General features: G+C 43.6%; 1 protein-coding gene across 2 annotated transcripts in view; it reads left to right on the top strand.

Annotated features, from left to right (window-relative positions):
* Positions 1–623: 623 nt before the first annotated feature.
* Positions 624–14,940, top strand: part of CHST9 (carbohydrate sulfotransferase 9) — a 176,066-nt gene continuing 161,749 nt past the window's right edge. The window contains exons 1-2 of one of the 2 annotated variants that reach the window (XM_090039864.1): positions 624–724; positions 11,896–12,108. In XM_090039864.1, coding sequence (XP_089895990.1) covers positions 11,988–12,108 — 121 coding nt within the window. In that variant the 5' untranslated portion in view covers positions 624–724; positions 11,896–11,987. The remainder of the gene's footprint in view (positions 725–11,895; positions 12,109–14,940) is intronic. The other variant, XM_090039865.1, reaches the window with a different exon arrangement.

Raw genomic sequence — 14,940 nt, 5'->3', positions numbered from 1 at the left:
GTGTCCCAAGGGTGCTCGTCATAGAGGATATCCCGGTTTTCTGCTCCTCTGTCCTCTACTGATACAAAACTGGATGGCTTTGTCCTCTATTTTTCTCTTGAAGCTGGAAAATAAAGGACATAAAGGCGTTGGGTTCCATGTCAACCAGCTTGGACAACTGGACCACGCTCTACCAAGGCAACCCTACATCCCCCCGCATATCCACACCAGGCGGCCATGAGGTAAACGCAGAGCGATGCCTGCAGGTGTGGGGAGGGCTGAAGCAATTTGGGGCCGTGATCTCTCCAACACAAGAGCCGCTCCTGCATTTTGCCCTAATGGCAAAAGAGTGAGAAGTAGGAGCTGGCCACTTCCAGGGCGGGGGGCTCAGGTCCATAGAGCCTAAGAGGTGGAGAAGCCCTGACTGACAGGCTCCGTGACAGGCCAAAAGTTTCAGAGTACAACTTCTCCCCACATCCATGCTCCCAGGAGGCTGCTGTTCAGGAAGAGCAGGCTCGGGCGGGGATCCCCCGCCGCGGGGAAAAGGGGCGCTCAGGCCTGGGTGTGCATCGAGCCCCCGGCGGCGCGTAGGAGGCTTCTCCTGCTAGGCGGGCGGGCGGGCGAGGCGGGGCGCGGAAGAGAAGGGAGCGCCCTGTGCGGCGGGGCGGGGCGGTGGCTCCAGCCGGGGAAGGCGCTAGAGGGTCCGGCAGCCGCGGGGAAGTTTGCGCGTCGATGCCGATCCCAGGTAAGGGCTGGCGGGCGCGAAGCAGGTGGGGCGCGGGGCGCTGCGGCAGCGGTCCCGGCTCCCCGCTCCGGCCGCCGCCTCCAAGTTACTTGGCGCGCCCCGGGGTTGAGCCGCTTACGGCGCTGCCTGAGCCCGACCCGGAGCGGCTGGGTGGCGAGATGGGGGCTCGGGCTCCCCCGGGGCTTTGCAGTGAGTAACTTCCTGGCGCTCTCCGCGTCGCACGAAGCGGGGCTCCGAGACCTGGGGCCACCTTGCCGCTGCGGGAGCCTGCAGAGGACCAGGAGGTGTCCTGCAGCCCCGTGAGGGGCTAGACGACGGGCATCTTTGGGGCTCATCCGCGCTGGTTCTCTCTTCTCCCTAGGCGTTTACCGCCCAAGTAGTTTCATCCTTTCGGACGGGTTGGGTGAGGGCTGGGCTGCTCGAGCTGACGCTGGTCGTGCTTTGAGCAGGGGGCTGGACTGGATTGGCATTTGTCAGCTCGTGGGTCGCGGCCCGAAAGTGTAAGTGCAAGAGTATGTGAAAGACATTGGCAATGTGGAGGGGGGCATACCCCCTGAGATTGGCGGTGTGCCCCCTGAAAGGCCAATGCCGCTGGTGCCTGCTGGTGGTCGCCACTTGCCGCCACCCCCCGCCCCCCAATACCACCAACTGCATCTGCGGATGGACACTGCCACCCCCTCCACCACCACAGCCACCTGTGGGAGCGCCACGCTGGCTGCCACCGCCTGCAGGTGGTCGCCATGCCTCCACGGCCTCTGTGGGCACACGTCGTTCATGGTGAAAGGGTCGTGAACAAACTTTAAAAATGGATTCTCCTTTAAAGGAGAAAAATATGGGAAAGTGTGGCTTTTTCCTTGCAGGCTGGCAGTGGCTTGGCTCCCCCTCCCCCCACCACACCCACTCCCTGCCCCACGCACTGAGGGGCTGGGGCCTGGGGATGGGGGGCAGGGGGTTGGGACTAGCCTCTGATGTTTACAAATGGATCCTGGTACAGAAAAGGTTGAGAACCACTGAACTAGATGACCTCCTGAGGTCCCTTCTAACCCTTGTGTTCTGAGTCTACAATGACACACATACTTACTTGCACATCAAGGCAAATAAGTACTCATGATGTGACTATATATTATGCCTGTGACAGGAACCCAAATGGCCAGGTCCCATTGGTAGAGACACATTCAGGGGGATTTTGTAGAAGAAACCAGGCTGATACTTGTTCTCCTCTTTACAGAGCAGAAGCCCAGTGTGTGCCCAAGATGACTATTCAGGGACCTTCTGAGCAACCTTTCTTTCTTAAGGAATTTCCAGAGTCCCTTTAATTTCTTAAGACTCTGACTTCCTTGCCTTTGCTCTGCAAATGTAAACCATGTAGAAACGTAGTAACTTGATATCCCTTAGCTGATCTCTTCTTTGCCGATATCATTGCACAACAGAATCTTTAGAATGCAGGCCATGGCTTGAAAGTGAGAAATTAGGTAGTGTTATGTGTATGCCTCCAAGAGCACAGTGAATGATTGGGACAAAATGCAAGTTCTTTTGGCACACTAATACCACTTTGATTTGCCGCCACAATAAACCAAGTTCCTTATTTGAATTTAGTCAAATTATAAGAAAACCTTCCTTTTTTGGCTTGCTGTCTTTTATGTAATCATTTGCAGTCTCGCTCTTGCTGATATTTTAGACCACAACAAAAAAGCTACATCCTACTAAAAGGTGCATCAGAACCAGCAAGTTATCCATGTAAACTCAAACCCTGTAAACGCACATCTACTTAAATACGGATAGATAACCAAATTTAGTGGGGCTGCTTTAAAGCAAGATTGGGGCCACTAGTTTAAGCAAGCATGTTCTTGCTCTTTCACTTGCTCTTATTCCTGTAGTTGTCTTTTTTTTTTTTGGTTAAACTTCTTTGTTGTTTCTTGGCCTTGAAATTAGTATAGCCCTAGTAAAATGAGAACAAGTTTTGCTCCATGGGTTTACAGCAACTGCTTGTGAGTTTTTGTAAGCTACTAGAAGATGAGGAGAATATTCTTTCCATCTCTTTTTGAAGTAAGATGATGGTATGCAGTTATTGTATCTGCCAGAAAATGGAGTGATGAGTGGAATTCCAAAACAGAAATGTTTTGTTACGACCTGTTGTATTTCAATGGTGTTTGTTTTTGTTTGGAATGTTACCCTTCACCTTTTTGATTACTTATGTGTATGAAATTGCACTTGTGTTTGGGGTCCTCGCATGGACATTTGTCTGTCGGCAATACAAATAGAGCACTTCTCAAGTAACTCAAGAAAAAGTACTACCGTTATAGTTTGAAATTAGACTGTAAGTGTCTGACAGCTCCTGGCTGAGATTACTTTCATGTTATGCAAAGTTAAATAGGGTTTATTCTTGAGGGACAGGAGGAGGAAGTAGCTTCATTTCTATGTGTACTCAGCACCAGCAACTTCTGCAGTTTCCTACTTTCCATTCTCACATTAGATCATCCCTGGAGAAAATGAATGAACCAAAAAAACACCTGGTCATCATCTCCTGAAGTGGCTCTTGTTTATGTCAAGCCCTTCATTAAAGTGAATTCCTTAATTGCTTAAGGGGGGAGAGAGTTCAGTAGCTGTGGTAGATTAAGATGATAGAATCAAATACTAGAAGGGTAAATAGGAATACACTGTCTGTTTTCTGTACCCGCATCCCTCCCATAGGATCTCTCATCATAGAAACTGTATTACTAAGAAAGCATAATATTATAACAACATAATTGTTTGCAGCGGAATAAGGGTAAGAGGAATAGAAAAATGCAAACTATGCAACTTGGCTGATTTGAGGTTGCTTTGATAACATCAGTATTTGGAATTTCTGGATTGTTCCTGAAGCTTTGATATTCCCTCAATTCTAGGGTGCAGGGGGCTGTGTTAAGGTTAGCAGTAGGATTCTGCTGGGGGTTTTTTTGGTTGGTTTGTTTGTTTAATGTGGCTCTACTTTATGAAGTGTGTGTATATAAACTTTCATTTAAACGTTTCACTATTTTTTTTTTTTTTTCAAACTCCAAATAAACTATTTCTTCTCTAGTTGCCAACCTTGCATAATCATCCTGGGATACATGGAAGTTGCATTGGATTCTTTACTTGTTTTATATTATTGCAGGCTAAGATTCAGTTACTCTGGTGCATCTCTATCACAGTCTGAAGAGCCATTGAGATGTCAGTCTGTCTTGCTGCATATTTCTGACTTCGGTGTTTACTTGTATACTCTAAAAAATCACTGCCTTTCATGTTGTCTTGATGAAAAATGTCTCCAAGATCATATACCAGAACTAATTCTAAAATATTCAAGTTTATCTGAACTCAGAAGAAAAAATACCTGCAGCTGAATTGCAGGTTATTTCTATCCTGACAACCAAGGACCCTGATGAATTTTGTGTCTTTTTTAAACAGTCTTCCCCCCCTTATTCCCTAACTGGTGGAGAACTTTTTCTTGAACTTTTTTCTTGCCATTGCTAGCATTGATTCATATTTTGGTAAGAGGGAGCCCTAGTGTTGACAGCCTGTTTACTGTAGTGTTGGAAGTCAGGATAAATGACATTTAGATTCTATAGGCACCCATACACGAGCAGTGAAAATTTTATTAGTCAGTGAGCTTTAGTTAGTGGTCCTGCTGCCATTTTTTCAGGGATGCTGATACATGAGATGCTTCGAGTGCTTCAGTTAGGGCAGCACTCAGAGGTGTTCTAATTAAAGCACCTCCCCCCCCCCCCACACACACACACATTCCTGGAGCATGTGTGTAAATGCCCCATTAGTGTGTCTATACCACATAAATGTTTGTAAAAACAGGGCCTCATAATTCATATCGAGTAGAAGCTTGAAAGAAGCCTCCCATTTTTGCTTTATGCTGAACAGTAATTTTCAGTCTACTCTCACTTAGGGCCTAACCAAAAGCAGCTGTGACTATATGCAAAGTCCCATAAGTATCACAGGCTTTTCTAACTTCATGAGATTGTTGTATAGGTAAGATTGATGGAACGGGCCCTAGTTAGGTATTTGTTCTGAATCCATAAGGCTGTGTGGACAGTAGAGAGGGTGCCTATGGCCTGGTTAGAATAAGCTGGTTCTTCTTTTGTAGTTTTACTGCAGTGTTACCAGCTCATGATTTTTGGCATTGTTCTTAAAGTCTATGCTTCAGGAAGGTGAAAAACATAGCTTGCTCGCTCGCGTGCGCGTTCTCTCTCCCCACCCCACCCCCATTTATTTTGATCTAGAGAGATATATATCTATAGATAATGCTGAGCATTAAATTCTTACTCATTTGGTTTGTAGTTTCTTATTCACATTTATATCAACATCTTATTTGCATTCACATTTTATATCAACATCCTATTATGTAAACATAATTGGTGTTCTTTTTCTTTTCGTTTTGCATTGGAAGAAAGAATTGTAGTCATGGTCAGATATCCAAAAAGAGAAAGGAACTATCAATGAAGCAGGAAAGCTCCTGTCCCTCTATCGGAACTAATCCTAGGGACAGTTGCACAGCTGGCTTGCATCTCTATTGCACTGCGGGATGTTATTGTTTTGACTTGCATGAAAATCAGATTCTGTTTTGCTCAAGCCACTTCACTTGCTATGGATTTTTGCAGCTCTATGGATGTTGCACCTATCCCACAGTGCTCGGGTTAAGTCCTGGTCATAGTGAATGCCATACATCTGTTGTGGGTGTGTTGGGATGATCCAATACTTGAAGTTGTTTTGAGAGGGAGCTAGCAGGTCCTGGATATGGGACTAAGGGAATAGGAGGAAACTGATCCTGGATGCCTGTGTTTCAGGTTTAGTAGCAACATCTTGGGATGTCCTTACCTGAAAAAGCGAGGGTGTAGATTTCCTCCACACTTCTACTTCCATCCTTCTAAAGATGGAATTTATCTGGATCACTGGACATTCTTCCATGCAGCTCAACAGACTTTCTCAACCCTGCCTCAGTACTGTAGTTAAGTCACCACAAAATATATTCTTCTTCAGGAAAAATAGGGAGAAAAGGGAAAAATAAGTATGGCTGGAACACCTTGGAGAACTGAGAGTCTTAAAAAAAGGCAGGACAACTAACTGGTTCAGAGAGGCATTGTCTAAGTGTTTGTGGTTGGGGCTTTGTGAAGCTTGGGTAGCGGATTCAATCTGGAGGACTTTCAGCCTGATTCAGCGGCCGAATCTCTGAACCTGAATTGAAGTGGGAGACCAGTTAAAAGGTCCAGATCAAATCGGAAGCCTCCGAATCGGTTTGGAAAAGATTTGGCATCAATTCAGAGAGCTTCACTTTTTTTTCCCTGAGATCAAAATATTTCTATCCCCTTCTCAAGCTCATGCCTCATGTTGCACTAAAGGGACTTTGGAAATCCTCCCACCACCTCAAGATTTTCCTGAAAAACAAAAATTAATAGTCAGTTACCAGAAAGATCAAAAACATGCACGGGTACTTTCTCTGTCATCAGTGCATTGTATCCAAGGTGGCCACAGTTGTCTATCTGATATCTCCTACCCCACCGTACACATCCAAGTGTGTGGGCAAGCAGGGGAAGGTTATTCATTAAAAGGTCAAAGAGCAGAGATACCACAAGTAGGCCCGTGCAAAGCAGCAGGTCTTCACTTCAGATTCACCTGATTCAGAGGGACAGTGATTCAATTTGGTGATTTGAATTGCTGTCTGGATTTGACTCGGCCAAATCTGAAGATTTGGTGCTGATTTGGAGACTTGGCCATAGACTAAACAGGCAGCAGTCCTCACTGCGCTGCACATAGTTGTCTCCAGCTGGCAAGTAAGGGGGGAGGGAAGTGGCGTGGGGGGGGGGGGGGGAGATCAACACCCCCACAGTGAGGGGAGGGATTGGGATTGGGATTGGGACTGGGGCTGGGACAAGCTGCCCAGCTGGGGCAGGGGAGCACAGGACTTGGGAAGAGGGGCTCCTGCTACTGTGCACTGCCATGTGCCACCAGTCTGGGAGGGCATGGGAGCAGACATATGCCCCCAGAACTGTGCGGGGCAGGCTGGGCTGGGCTGCACTCCATGAGGCAGGTAGAGCCAGGGCTGTGCTCTGGGTAGCTAGCCCTAGCCGCAGCCTGGAGCACAGCCCTGGCTCTGCCTGTTCCACGGAGCGCAGTGGAGTGGGGGCTATGGGATGGCTGCAGCTACCCTAAAATTCCCCGTAGCCCTTGCCGCTGGCCCCTCCCCAATCTGGGTGCATGAGCCTGCCACCATGCCCTGCTGCTGTTTCCCTAGGCGGGGTGTGAAGCCATGGCTTGTCCAGGATGTGCGGGGAGGTTGGGTACCCAGCAGGAAGGCATAGCCCCCACTCCCAGTGCCTTCCATCGCCCATCCGGAGCATAGCTCAGTCCAGCCCAGCCCACACAGATCCGGGGCACACACCTGTTCCCATGCCCTCCTGGACTGTCAGTGTGCAGTGGCAGGAGCCCCCCCCCCCCCCCCCCCCCCCCCACCCCCCCCCCCCCCCCCCCCCCCCCCCCCCCCCCAGTCCCACGCCCCAGTCCTGGCTGGGCAGCTTGTCCCAGCCCCAACCTCCATTGCAGTGGGGACGTTGATCTGCACCCCCCACTTCCCTCCCCACTCTGCCCACCACAACAGACTTACCAGCTGGAGGCAGCTGTGTCCAGCGTGGTGAAGGCTGCTGCCTGTTTAGTCTATGGTCGAATCTCCAAATCAGCACTGAATCTTCAGGTTCGGCTGAATTGAATTGGGACAGTGATTTGAATAGCCGAATTGAATTACTGTCCCTCTGAATCAGCAGGATCCCAAGTGAATACTTGCTGCTTTGCAGGGGCCTACTTCTGTTATCTCTGCTCTTTGGCCTTTTAATGAATAACCTTTCCCCTGCTTGCTCATGTGTATGGATGTGTAGGGTGTGGTAGGCGATAGCAGATAGACATCTGTAGCCATTTTTGATGCAGTCAGTGTGCTGATTACAGAGAAAGTACCTGTGCATGTTTTTGATCTTTTTTTTTTTTTTTTGACTACTAATTTTTGTTTTTCAGGAGAAACTTGAGGTGGTGGGAGGACTTCAAAAGTCCCTTTTAGTGCAACATGGGGCATGCGCTTGGGAAGGGGATAGAAATATTTTGAACTAAGGAAAAAGTGAAGCTCATGGAATGGTACACAGGACCATCTATCCCCTCAAGGTGCACTAATTTTTTGGACAGAGCATCACCTGCCAACATGACATGGAGCCATTTAATGGAGAAGTCCCCATAGCATATTTCCAGTGGAGCCATGCTATGGGAATAGGAGGAAGAGGGGTTATAGGTGGAATGGGACACAGGCTCTCATGCCAGTGACTCGGTTCCCCTGCTCTTTTTTTTTTTTGGCTTTGTTAGGATCCAGGCAAACATACTGCTTTCCACCAGCGAACATTCCCCTCCCTGTCGCTTTTAATGCTGAAGGGAAATAATTTGTCACAAACCTACTGTGGCTGTTTTGTTTTTTTTTTTTAAATTCCACCAATTGATTTTTGGGTGCAGACTCTTTGTTAATGTCCCTCTTAATTTTCATTTGTGGATTACAAATCATTGTGTTAACTACATTGCAATAATTATTCAGTCTTGAAAGTTTAAAAGTTTTGTAATATAGCTGAGTAGCTATAGGGTTTTGTTTTAATGTTCACATAATTTCAGTGTACTAAAATCAATTAGTTTTAAAAGTAGGCCTAAAAGTAAGGCTATAAATGCACACAATAAAAATATTTAAAACAATGCATGCTGATTAAATAAGCTTTTCATACAGAGATTATTTTGTTGACTTCAATCAATACTGTTCCTTTTACTTGGGTATATTGTTAGCCTCCACACAATGACTAACACTAATTTGCATGCGGTGTGTGTGTGTGTGTGTATATATATATATATTTTTTTTTTTTTTCTTCAAGTTTTCTTCCATAATAAACTACAGAAGAGTGCCTTTTGAATCTTTCCTCAAACAAAAGAGCCTGGATTGAATCCACAGGTGAAAAATTGCCCTAGATTTAATAGATGTTTATTTCTTTACTAATAAGCAAAATTACCTGGTATTGGTTTTAATATTATAAGGACCTTTTTCCTGCTATGTTGAGACTGCTGTCCATACAGACCTTTTAGAATCAATAGACACAGGAGGCATACTTGTAACACCTACTAAGGAACCTTTTGCTCACTCAAATATTCCATTCATTCTAAAGGCACTAAGAGATGGTTAGACACATTATTCTGAAGTTGGAAAGGAGGCAGGACAACCAACTAGTTCAGAAAAGCATAAGATTTTGTAGGCAACAGCCTACTTCATCAGATGCTATATATCCCATATAGCTTTACCAAAAGAAAGTCTGATGTCTGTTTTCTCGTAACTCCAATACTTGTTTCTTACCCATATTCATTCAGACTTCCTGAGCATCAAACTATTACTCATTTGGTTTTTAGTTTCTTATTCACATTTATATCAACATCCTGTTATGCAAACATCATTGCTATTCTTTTTCTTTTCTTTTTGTATTGGGAGAAAGTTCAGGCTTCTTCCTGGTTATTTGAACCTTTGACTACTATCCTATCTCAGTGAACCAGGAAAGCTTCTGTGGCTTTATCAGAACAAATCTTAGGGACATATCACCAGCACATTTACTTCAGTAACCAAAGCTCATATACATGGCAGTTCTGAAGTAGGTTTGTTTCCGTTTAATCTGAACCGAGAAGGAAGACTGAAGGTGGAAAATCACTGGGCAACAGTTGCACAGAGCTCTTTCACTGTCACTCAAGAGGCAGTTGATGCTAAAAAATGAGTTAAGCATTGGATGAAGGAAAGAGCAATTTATTGCAACCAGCCAATGTCACACAGCACTAACCAACAAGAAACAAAGCTTCCTTTACAGTAGATGCTAGTTCTGTATATAATGAGGCTAGACATATATATGTGCACCTGTGCGCGCACACACTTCCAAATTTGACTTCCTTTAGTGTTCCTTGTGTGAACTAGTTATTTCCTGACCCATACAAAGAGAATTTCAGATGGAGTATAAATTTCAAATGGCTGTTAGCCTTTGTAGTGTTTATACACGTGCCTTCTGCATAACAGATAAAATGGTAAATACAACATCCCAAGCATTGTAGCTTAAATTTATAGCATCAGGTTTGCAAGCAGTTTTCACATTATAAAGGGTTGTGGCTTTTAACAGCGCAGAATTGAAAAAAAAATTATACTTGACATTGCATGTAAAAGTTCTGAACAGCATTTCACATTCACCAACCACATTTTGGATTGGACAAGTACATGGCTTATGCGGTAACTATTTGTTTATGGGAGCTCATGTTGAATTTTCAAAGTTTATATGTGTGTCTCTCACATAGTCAAAAGTTGTATATCTGAAAGCACTGAGTTATTAAAATGTAAGACATACTAATCTTGTTTTCTTAGGAAGCACCTGAAATGCTGCCTTTCACTATAAAATCTAAACTTTCCTATATAACTTGTTACATGCCTACTCTGCTCGCATGAACGTATGCAATTGTATTTCTAGACTTATCCCTGTGGAAGAGCTCTCAAAATATTGTAGATTGTTTTCTCTTCCTCTCAAAGCTTATATTTGTGCTTCATTTTTACTTCTATCAGATATCCTTTTACAAGGGCCTCATTATACTGAATTTCTGAATATTTTTATTTGCTGTGCAATCTAATTTGACAGGTACTCTCTGCATTGTGCTTGATTGCCTTCAATGCCTTCAAAATCCAGCTCATTCTAATTCATTTTTAAGAAGCTTTACTTTCTTTTATATGCTATAAAACCTTTTGTATTCTGATTTTTTTTTTTATAAACTCTTAACATCCTGTGGCTTTCTTGAGTGGCAGGTGAAGGGTGTTGAATAAAATTATTTCATTCTCCTGGGGCTCTGCTACACAAGAAATAATATTTCAGCCAGGCTTTGGACTTGACCATGTGTCCACTGAAGTCAGTTGCAGGAATCGGGCTCTTCATTAGTTTCCCCTGCACCCTTATTCTAGAAATGAGTTTGAAGTGGCCAGTAAAAAAAGAAAAAAAAAACATGTTAGTTCACCTTACCTCAAGCTTTTTTACTTAACTGTGTGTATCACTAGTTCAGCAAAGGCCAAACGTGTCCTCAGTCAGCTAAATGTTTGCAGATGAGCTCTGGTGCAGGTGAGTGGGATAGTGCGTTGAGGTTACCTTGTGGGTACTATGAACAGAATAGCTGTGCAAGGTAACTTCATCTCTTTTACTTGCTGTGGAGTGTTTTGCATTCTTCTTTTATTAAGTTACAGAGCCTTAATGTGAGTGGGCCCAAGATGAGTCTCAAGTTCTCAATTACATGGCTTCAGTAGTCCCAGTATTTTTTTTTTAGCACTCATCAGGAAGAGCTATGACCATTACACTTCTCTCTACCATCTGCCATCATCTTCTGCCAGCTGAGTTATCAATATCCTCCTGTCCTGGCCTCTGGTTCTGTGGTTGAATTTAATTTTATCCCCTAGTGCCTCTATATTGAACTTTCAAAGAGTTCAAATATTCACACTTTCTGTAAGATGAAAGGGGCAAGGGAGACTGCTGTTTGCTGGAGACTCGTTAAGTCAAGTGGCACTGTTACAGAAAAATTGTTAGGACTATGGGTGTAAACTCACCTGTTTTAGATAACAGGTTACATGAGAAGCACCATATTTTTCTCACATCCCACCCACCTTATTTTAGGAAAGCAGAATGACAGAAATTTTATTTTTTTTTTCCCAGAGACCTGGCTGAAAGGAAGCCATGTAGAACAGACAGAGTCATTTTCAGTATCATTCATCCTTCTCTTCCAGCTCCAAACCTTAAGCTTTAACCCCATCACAGCTGTTCCCGTATTAACAGCAGCTTTGGGCTATTCAGCAGAAGATATGACAGAGTTAAAGCTTCAGCTTTGGAGCTAGAAGTGGAGGATGAGTAGTGCCAAGAACTTGATTCTGCCTCCTGTACATGCTCAGGAAGGCAGAGCAGTCTCCATGCCTCTGTTCAAGTGTGGAATCAACTTCCCAATTTAAAATATGCATCCCAACTTTTGGCTGACTAATATTTTGGAAAATGTGTATGTGGTATGCAACTAAAGATAATATATGCATATTTACAAAGGTGATCAGAAAGAACAATGTAAGAACTAGCTTTCCATTCCAGGTTGCTGCCTAAAAGAAAGGATACTGAAGAAGATACAGCTCAACTGAAAACCTGTGTAAAGCAAATCCTGCAGGCTTCTGAAAGCTGCTGAAATGCAGCCCTCTGATAGGGTCATGAACCTAAGACAAGTTTTTGTGTCTGTACTGGCGTTTGGAGTTGCTGGTATACTCCTCTTCATGTACTTGCAGGCTTGGATTGAAGAACAGCATACAGGTAAAATTGTTACTTTATAAATTGCATTGCCTATATTACTTTAATGGGTTGCATTAAAGAATGATTTTTGTAAGGACATAAGATACTTTGTGTTGGATATTTTTGGAAGACACAGTGGGGTTGAAATGTTAAAGATTTATTTTAATTGCTATACTGTAATATAAACATTGATAAGTGTAAGTCTCAAAAACAAAAAAAAAATGCTCCAAGCTACCTAATCGTATCATGTCAGCGTTATTTACAAGTCTCAGATTTACAGTAATGTATTTTGTGCATGCAGTACCAACTAGAGTCTTAATATAATTCTATTTACAGTATTTTGTGTCTTGCTTTCTTTGGGGAGAGGGCAAAAAAATCTTTCAGAAAAATTATTTTAATATACCATAAAGATGGACTTCTTCAAAGCAACAAATCTTATTGCAGAGTTAATCTTTTGATGTCTTTTTTAGATGAATAGATGATGGATTTAACAAACTTTTACATTTTTATAACTCTAAGGGTATATTGAGACTTTATTTTGCACAAATTTTTAATTCTTTTCTCATTATAATACAAAATCTCTCAGTAATACTAAAACTGCAAACTGAGATGTACACTTTTTCTAAAAGCCTTAGAATCATAGAAGAGTAGGGCTGGAAGGAACCTCAGGAGGTCTAGCCACCTGTTCAAAGTAGAATTATCTCTGACTAAGCAATCCCGGTCTAGTGTCTGTCAAAACTGTTCTTGAAAAATTCCAGCAATGGAGATTCCACAACCACTTTAGAAAGCCTGTTCCAACTCTTAATCATCCTCATAGAAAGAAAGTGCTTCTTAATCTTCAATTTAAATGTCCTCCTCTGCTTGAGGCTGTTGCTCCTAGTCCTGTTCCTGATAGTCAGAGAGAATAGTCTGTTTCCACTTTCAGATATTTGAAGACTGTTACCAAATTCCTCCCAGAGTCCTTTCTTCTCCAGACTACATAATCCTCATTCTTTCCTTTTGGTACTGCAGTCTGGCTTTTGTTTTTTCTTGAGCTTCTATGATAAAATGTAGTTGGTTTATTTTGTACATACAGATTTCAATATAGTTTGCTGGACACTGCGTGTGTCTAGACACTCAATTAATGCAACACAATAAACTCAGGCACTGTTTGCATTAGAGTTTATTGTTCCAGGGTGCCATGTTTACATGTGTGCCTGGGACCACAGCACATTGAACCAGCGTGGCACAGCACTGGCTGGCAGGGAGCCCAGGGCAGTCAGCCTGCCAAGCCTGGGGCTGCTCCAGCTCAGCTCAGTGTGCTGCAGATGGACTGGCTGGGGTACGAGGATGCTACAGTGATGGGCTAGCCAGTAGGTTTCCCCCACACTGAAGCTTCCTCAAACCCCAGCCAGCCCTATCAGTGTCTACACATGCAGTGTGATGTACATTACTCTGCCATGTACTTGTGTCTGGCAGCACTATCCTATAGCAGAGTTAATCAGTTCACTCTGGCCTAATAGCACCACTTATGTAGATGCTGATGCTTTACTGCAGAGCTAATTAGTCAATTCTACAGTAAACATCTCGCATAGATATGCCCACTGAAAAGCAAACTAGATGTCAGAACAGAATAAGGCTAAATGGAACTGGGACTATGGTACTTGACCTGCTTCTCTCCTGTACAGTTTCAGGTTGAGTGTTTTTATTATATGGTCATTCAGGGCTTGATGCTGACCTGGAAAAATTATAATGATTCTTTTGACTAAGCTGAGCATATTTGCATGATATGCTGTTCTGTGATGGTTACAGATTTTTCGTAAAATTAATATGAAGAGAAACACAACTGACTTAATTATTTGGGAACCTTTCTATAGTAAGTGGTTTATGCTTCTGTGATCAGATTGTTCTAGCCTGTCCTCTGTTTAGGAGCTTGTAATAATCCAGGCCTGGATCAATTAGCCAGCCAGTAACAAGCTACCTGCCTAAGGGGGCCCCAGCTGGCTCAAGCAACTAACTAATAATGAAGGAAGTTGACTGGAAATAAAGGGACATGAAGAGGACCTGGAGGGAGAAAAAGTCTGTGTGGAGAGGGAAGACTCCTTCAAGGAAGAAGGAAGACTACAGTATGAGAACTAATCCATGCTTGTGGGTGTTCACTTGGGATTTTCTGTGAAGGTCTGTGGTGCTGATCAACCCAGGGCTTTGAAGCTTGTATTGCTGAGCCCAGAGAAAGATTGGGTTGCTGGGACCAGGTTAAAGGCACGTGTATTTTGGACTGCTTATGCTTTTGGCTGAGCCCTGTGGAATGGAAGAACCTAGGGCACTACAGGCTGTGTTGATCAGCCCAGAGAGAGACTGTGTTGCTGGGGCCAGAATAAAGGAGTGGGTTAAAGGGTTTAAGGACTGATTTGAGCCTGGCAGTGCTAAGCTAACCTGGACCCTGCTACAGAGCTATAGAACACAAAATAAATGTTTTACTGAAAGCAGTGCTTCTATCGATAAGCCCCTCTTGCATTATTACTAGAAACCAAAAAGATAGATCAGAAATGTGGATTGACCTGAATTTACTCGGGTTTTTTGTTCAGTGTTACAGTTTCACATTCACTGCACCTTTCCTAGTCTTTATGCTGACTTCTTTTTCCCTCTCCTTCCAGAGCTCCATAGCAGTGCATTTATTCTTATTGTGTCTCCAGAAGAGGGAGCAGAAATTAGCGTGATGTATTTCCATATTAAACTGAAAAACAAATTATCTGTGCCTTGCACATCTTAATAGCATTCTTGGGTTATACTTTTTCTTAAATCTTTTGGATACTCTGAATAAGAAATATTCCTCCTCACTTTCTTTTGCCAGTGAGAATATTTGAGTATCAA

Source organism: Crocodylus siamensis, chromosome 3 (assembly GCF_052110815.1).
Source record: "Crocodylus siamensis isolate JL-2025a chromosome 3, ASM5211081v1, whole genome shotgun sequence".
Classification (NCBI taxonomy): Eukaryota; Metazoa; Chordata; order Crocodylia; family Crocodylidae; genus Crocodylus; species Crocodylus siamensis.
This window is presented reverse-complemented; position numbering and strand designations above follow the sequence as displayed.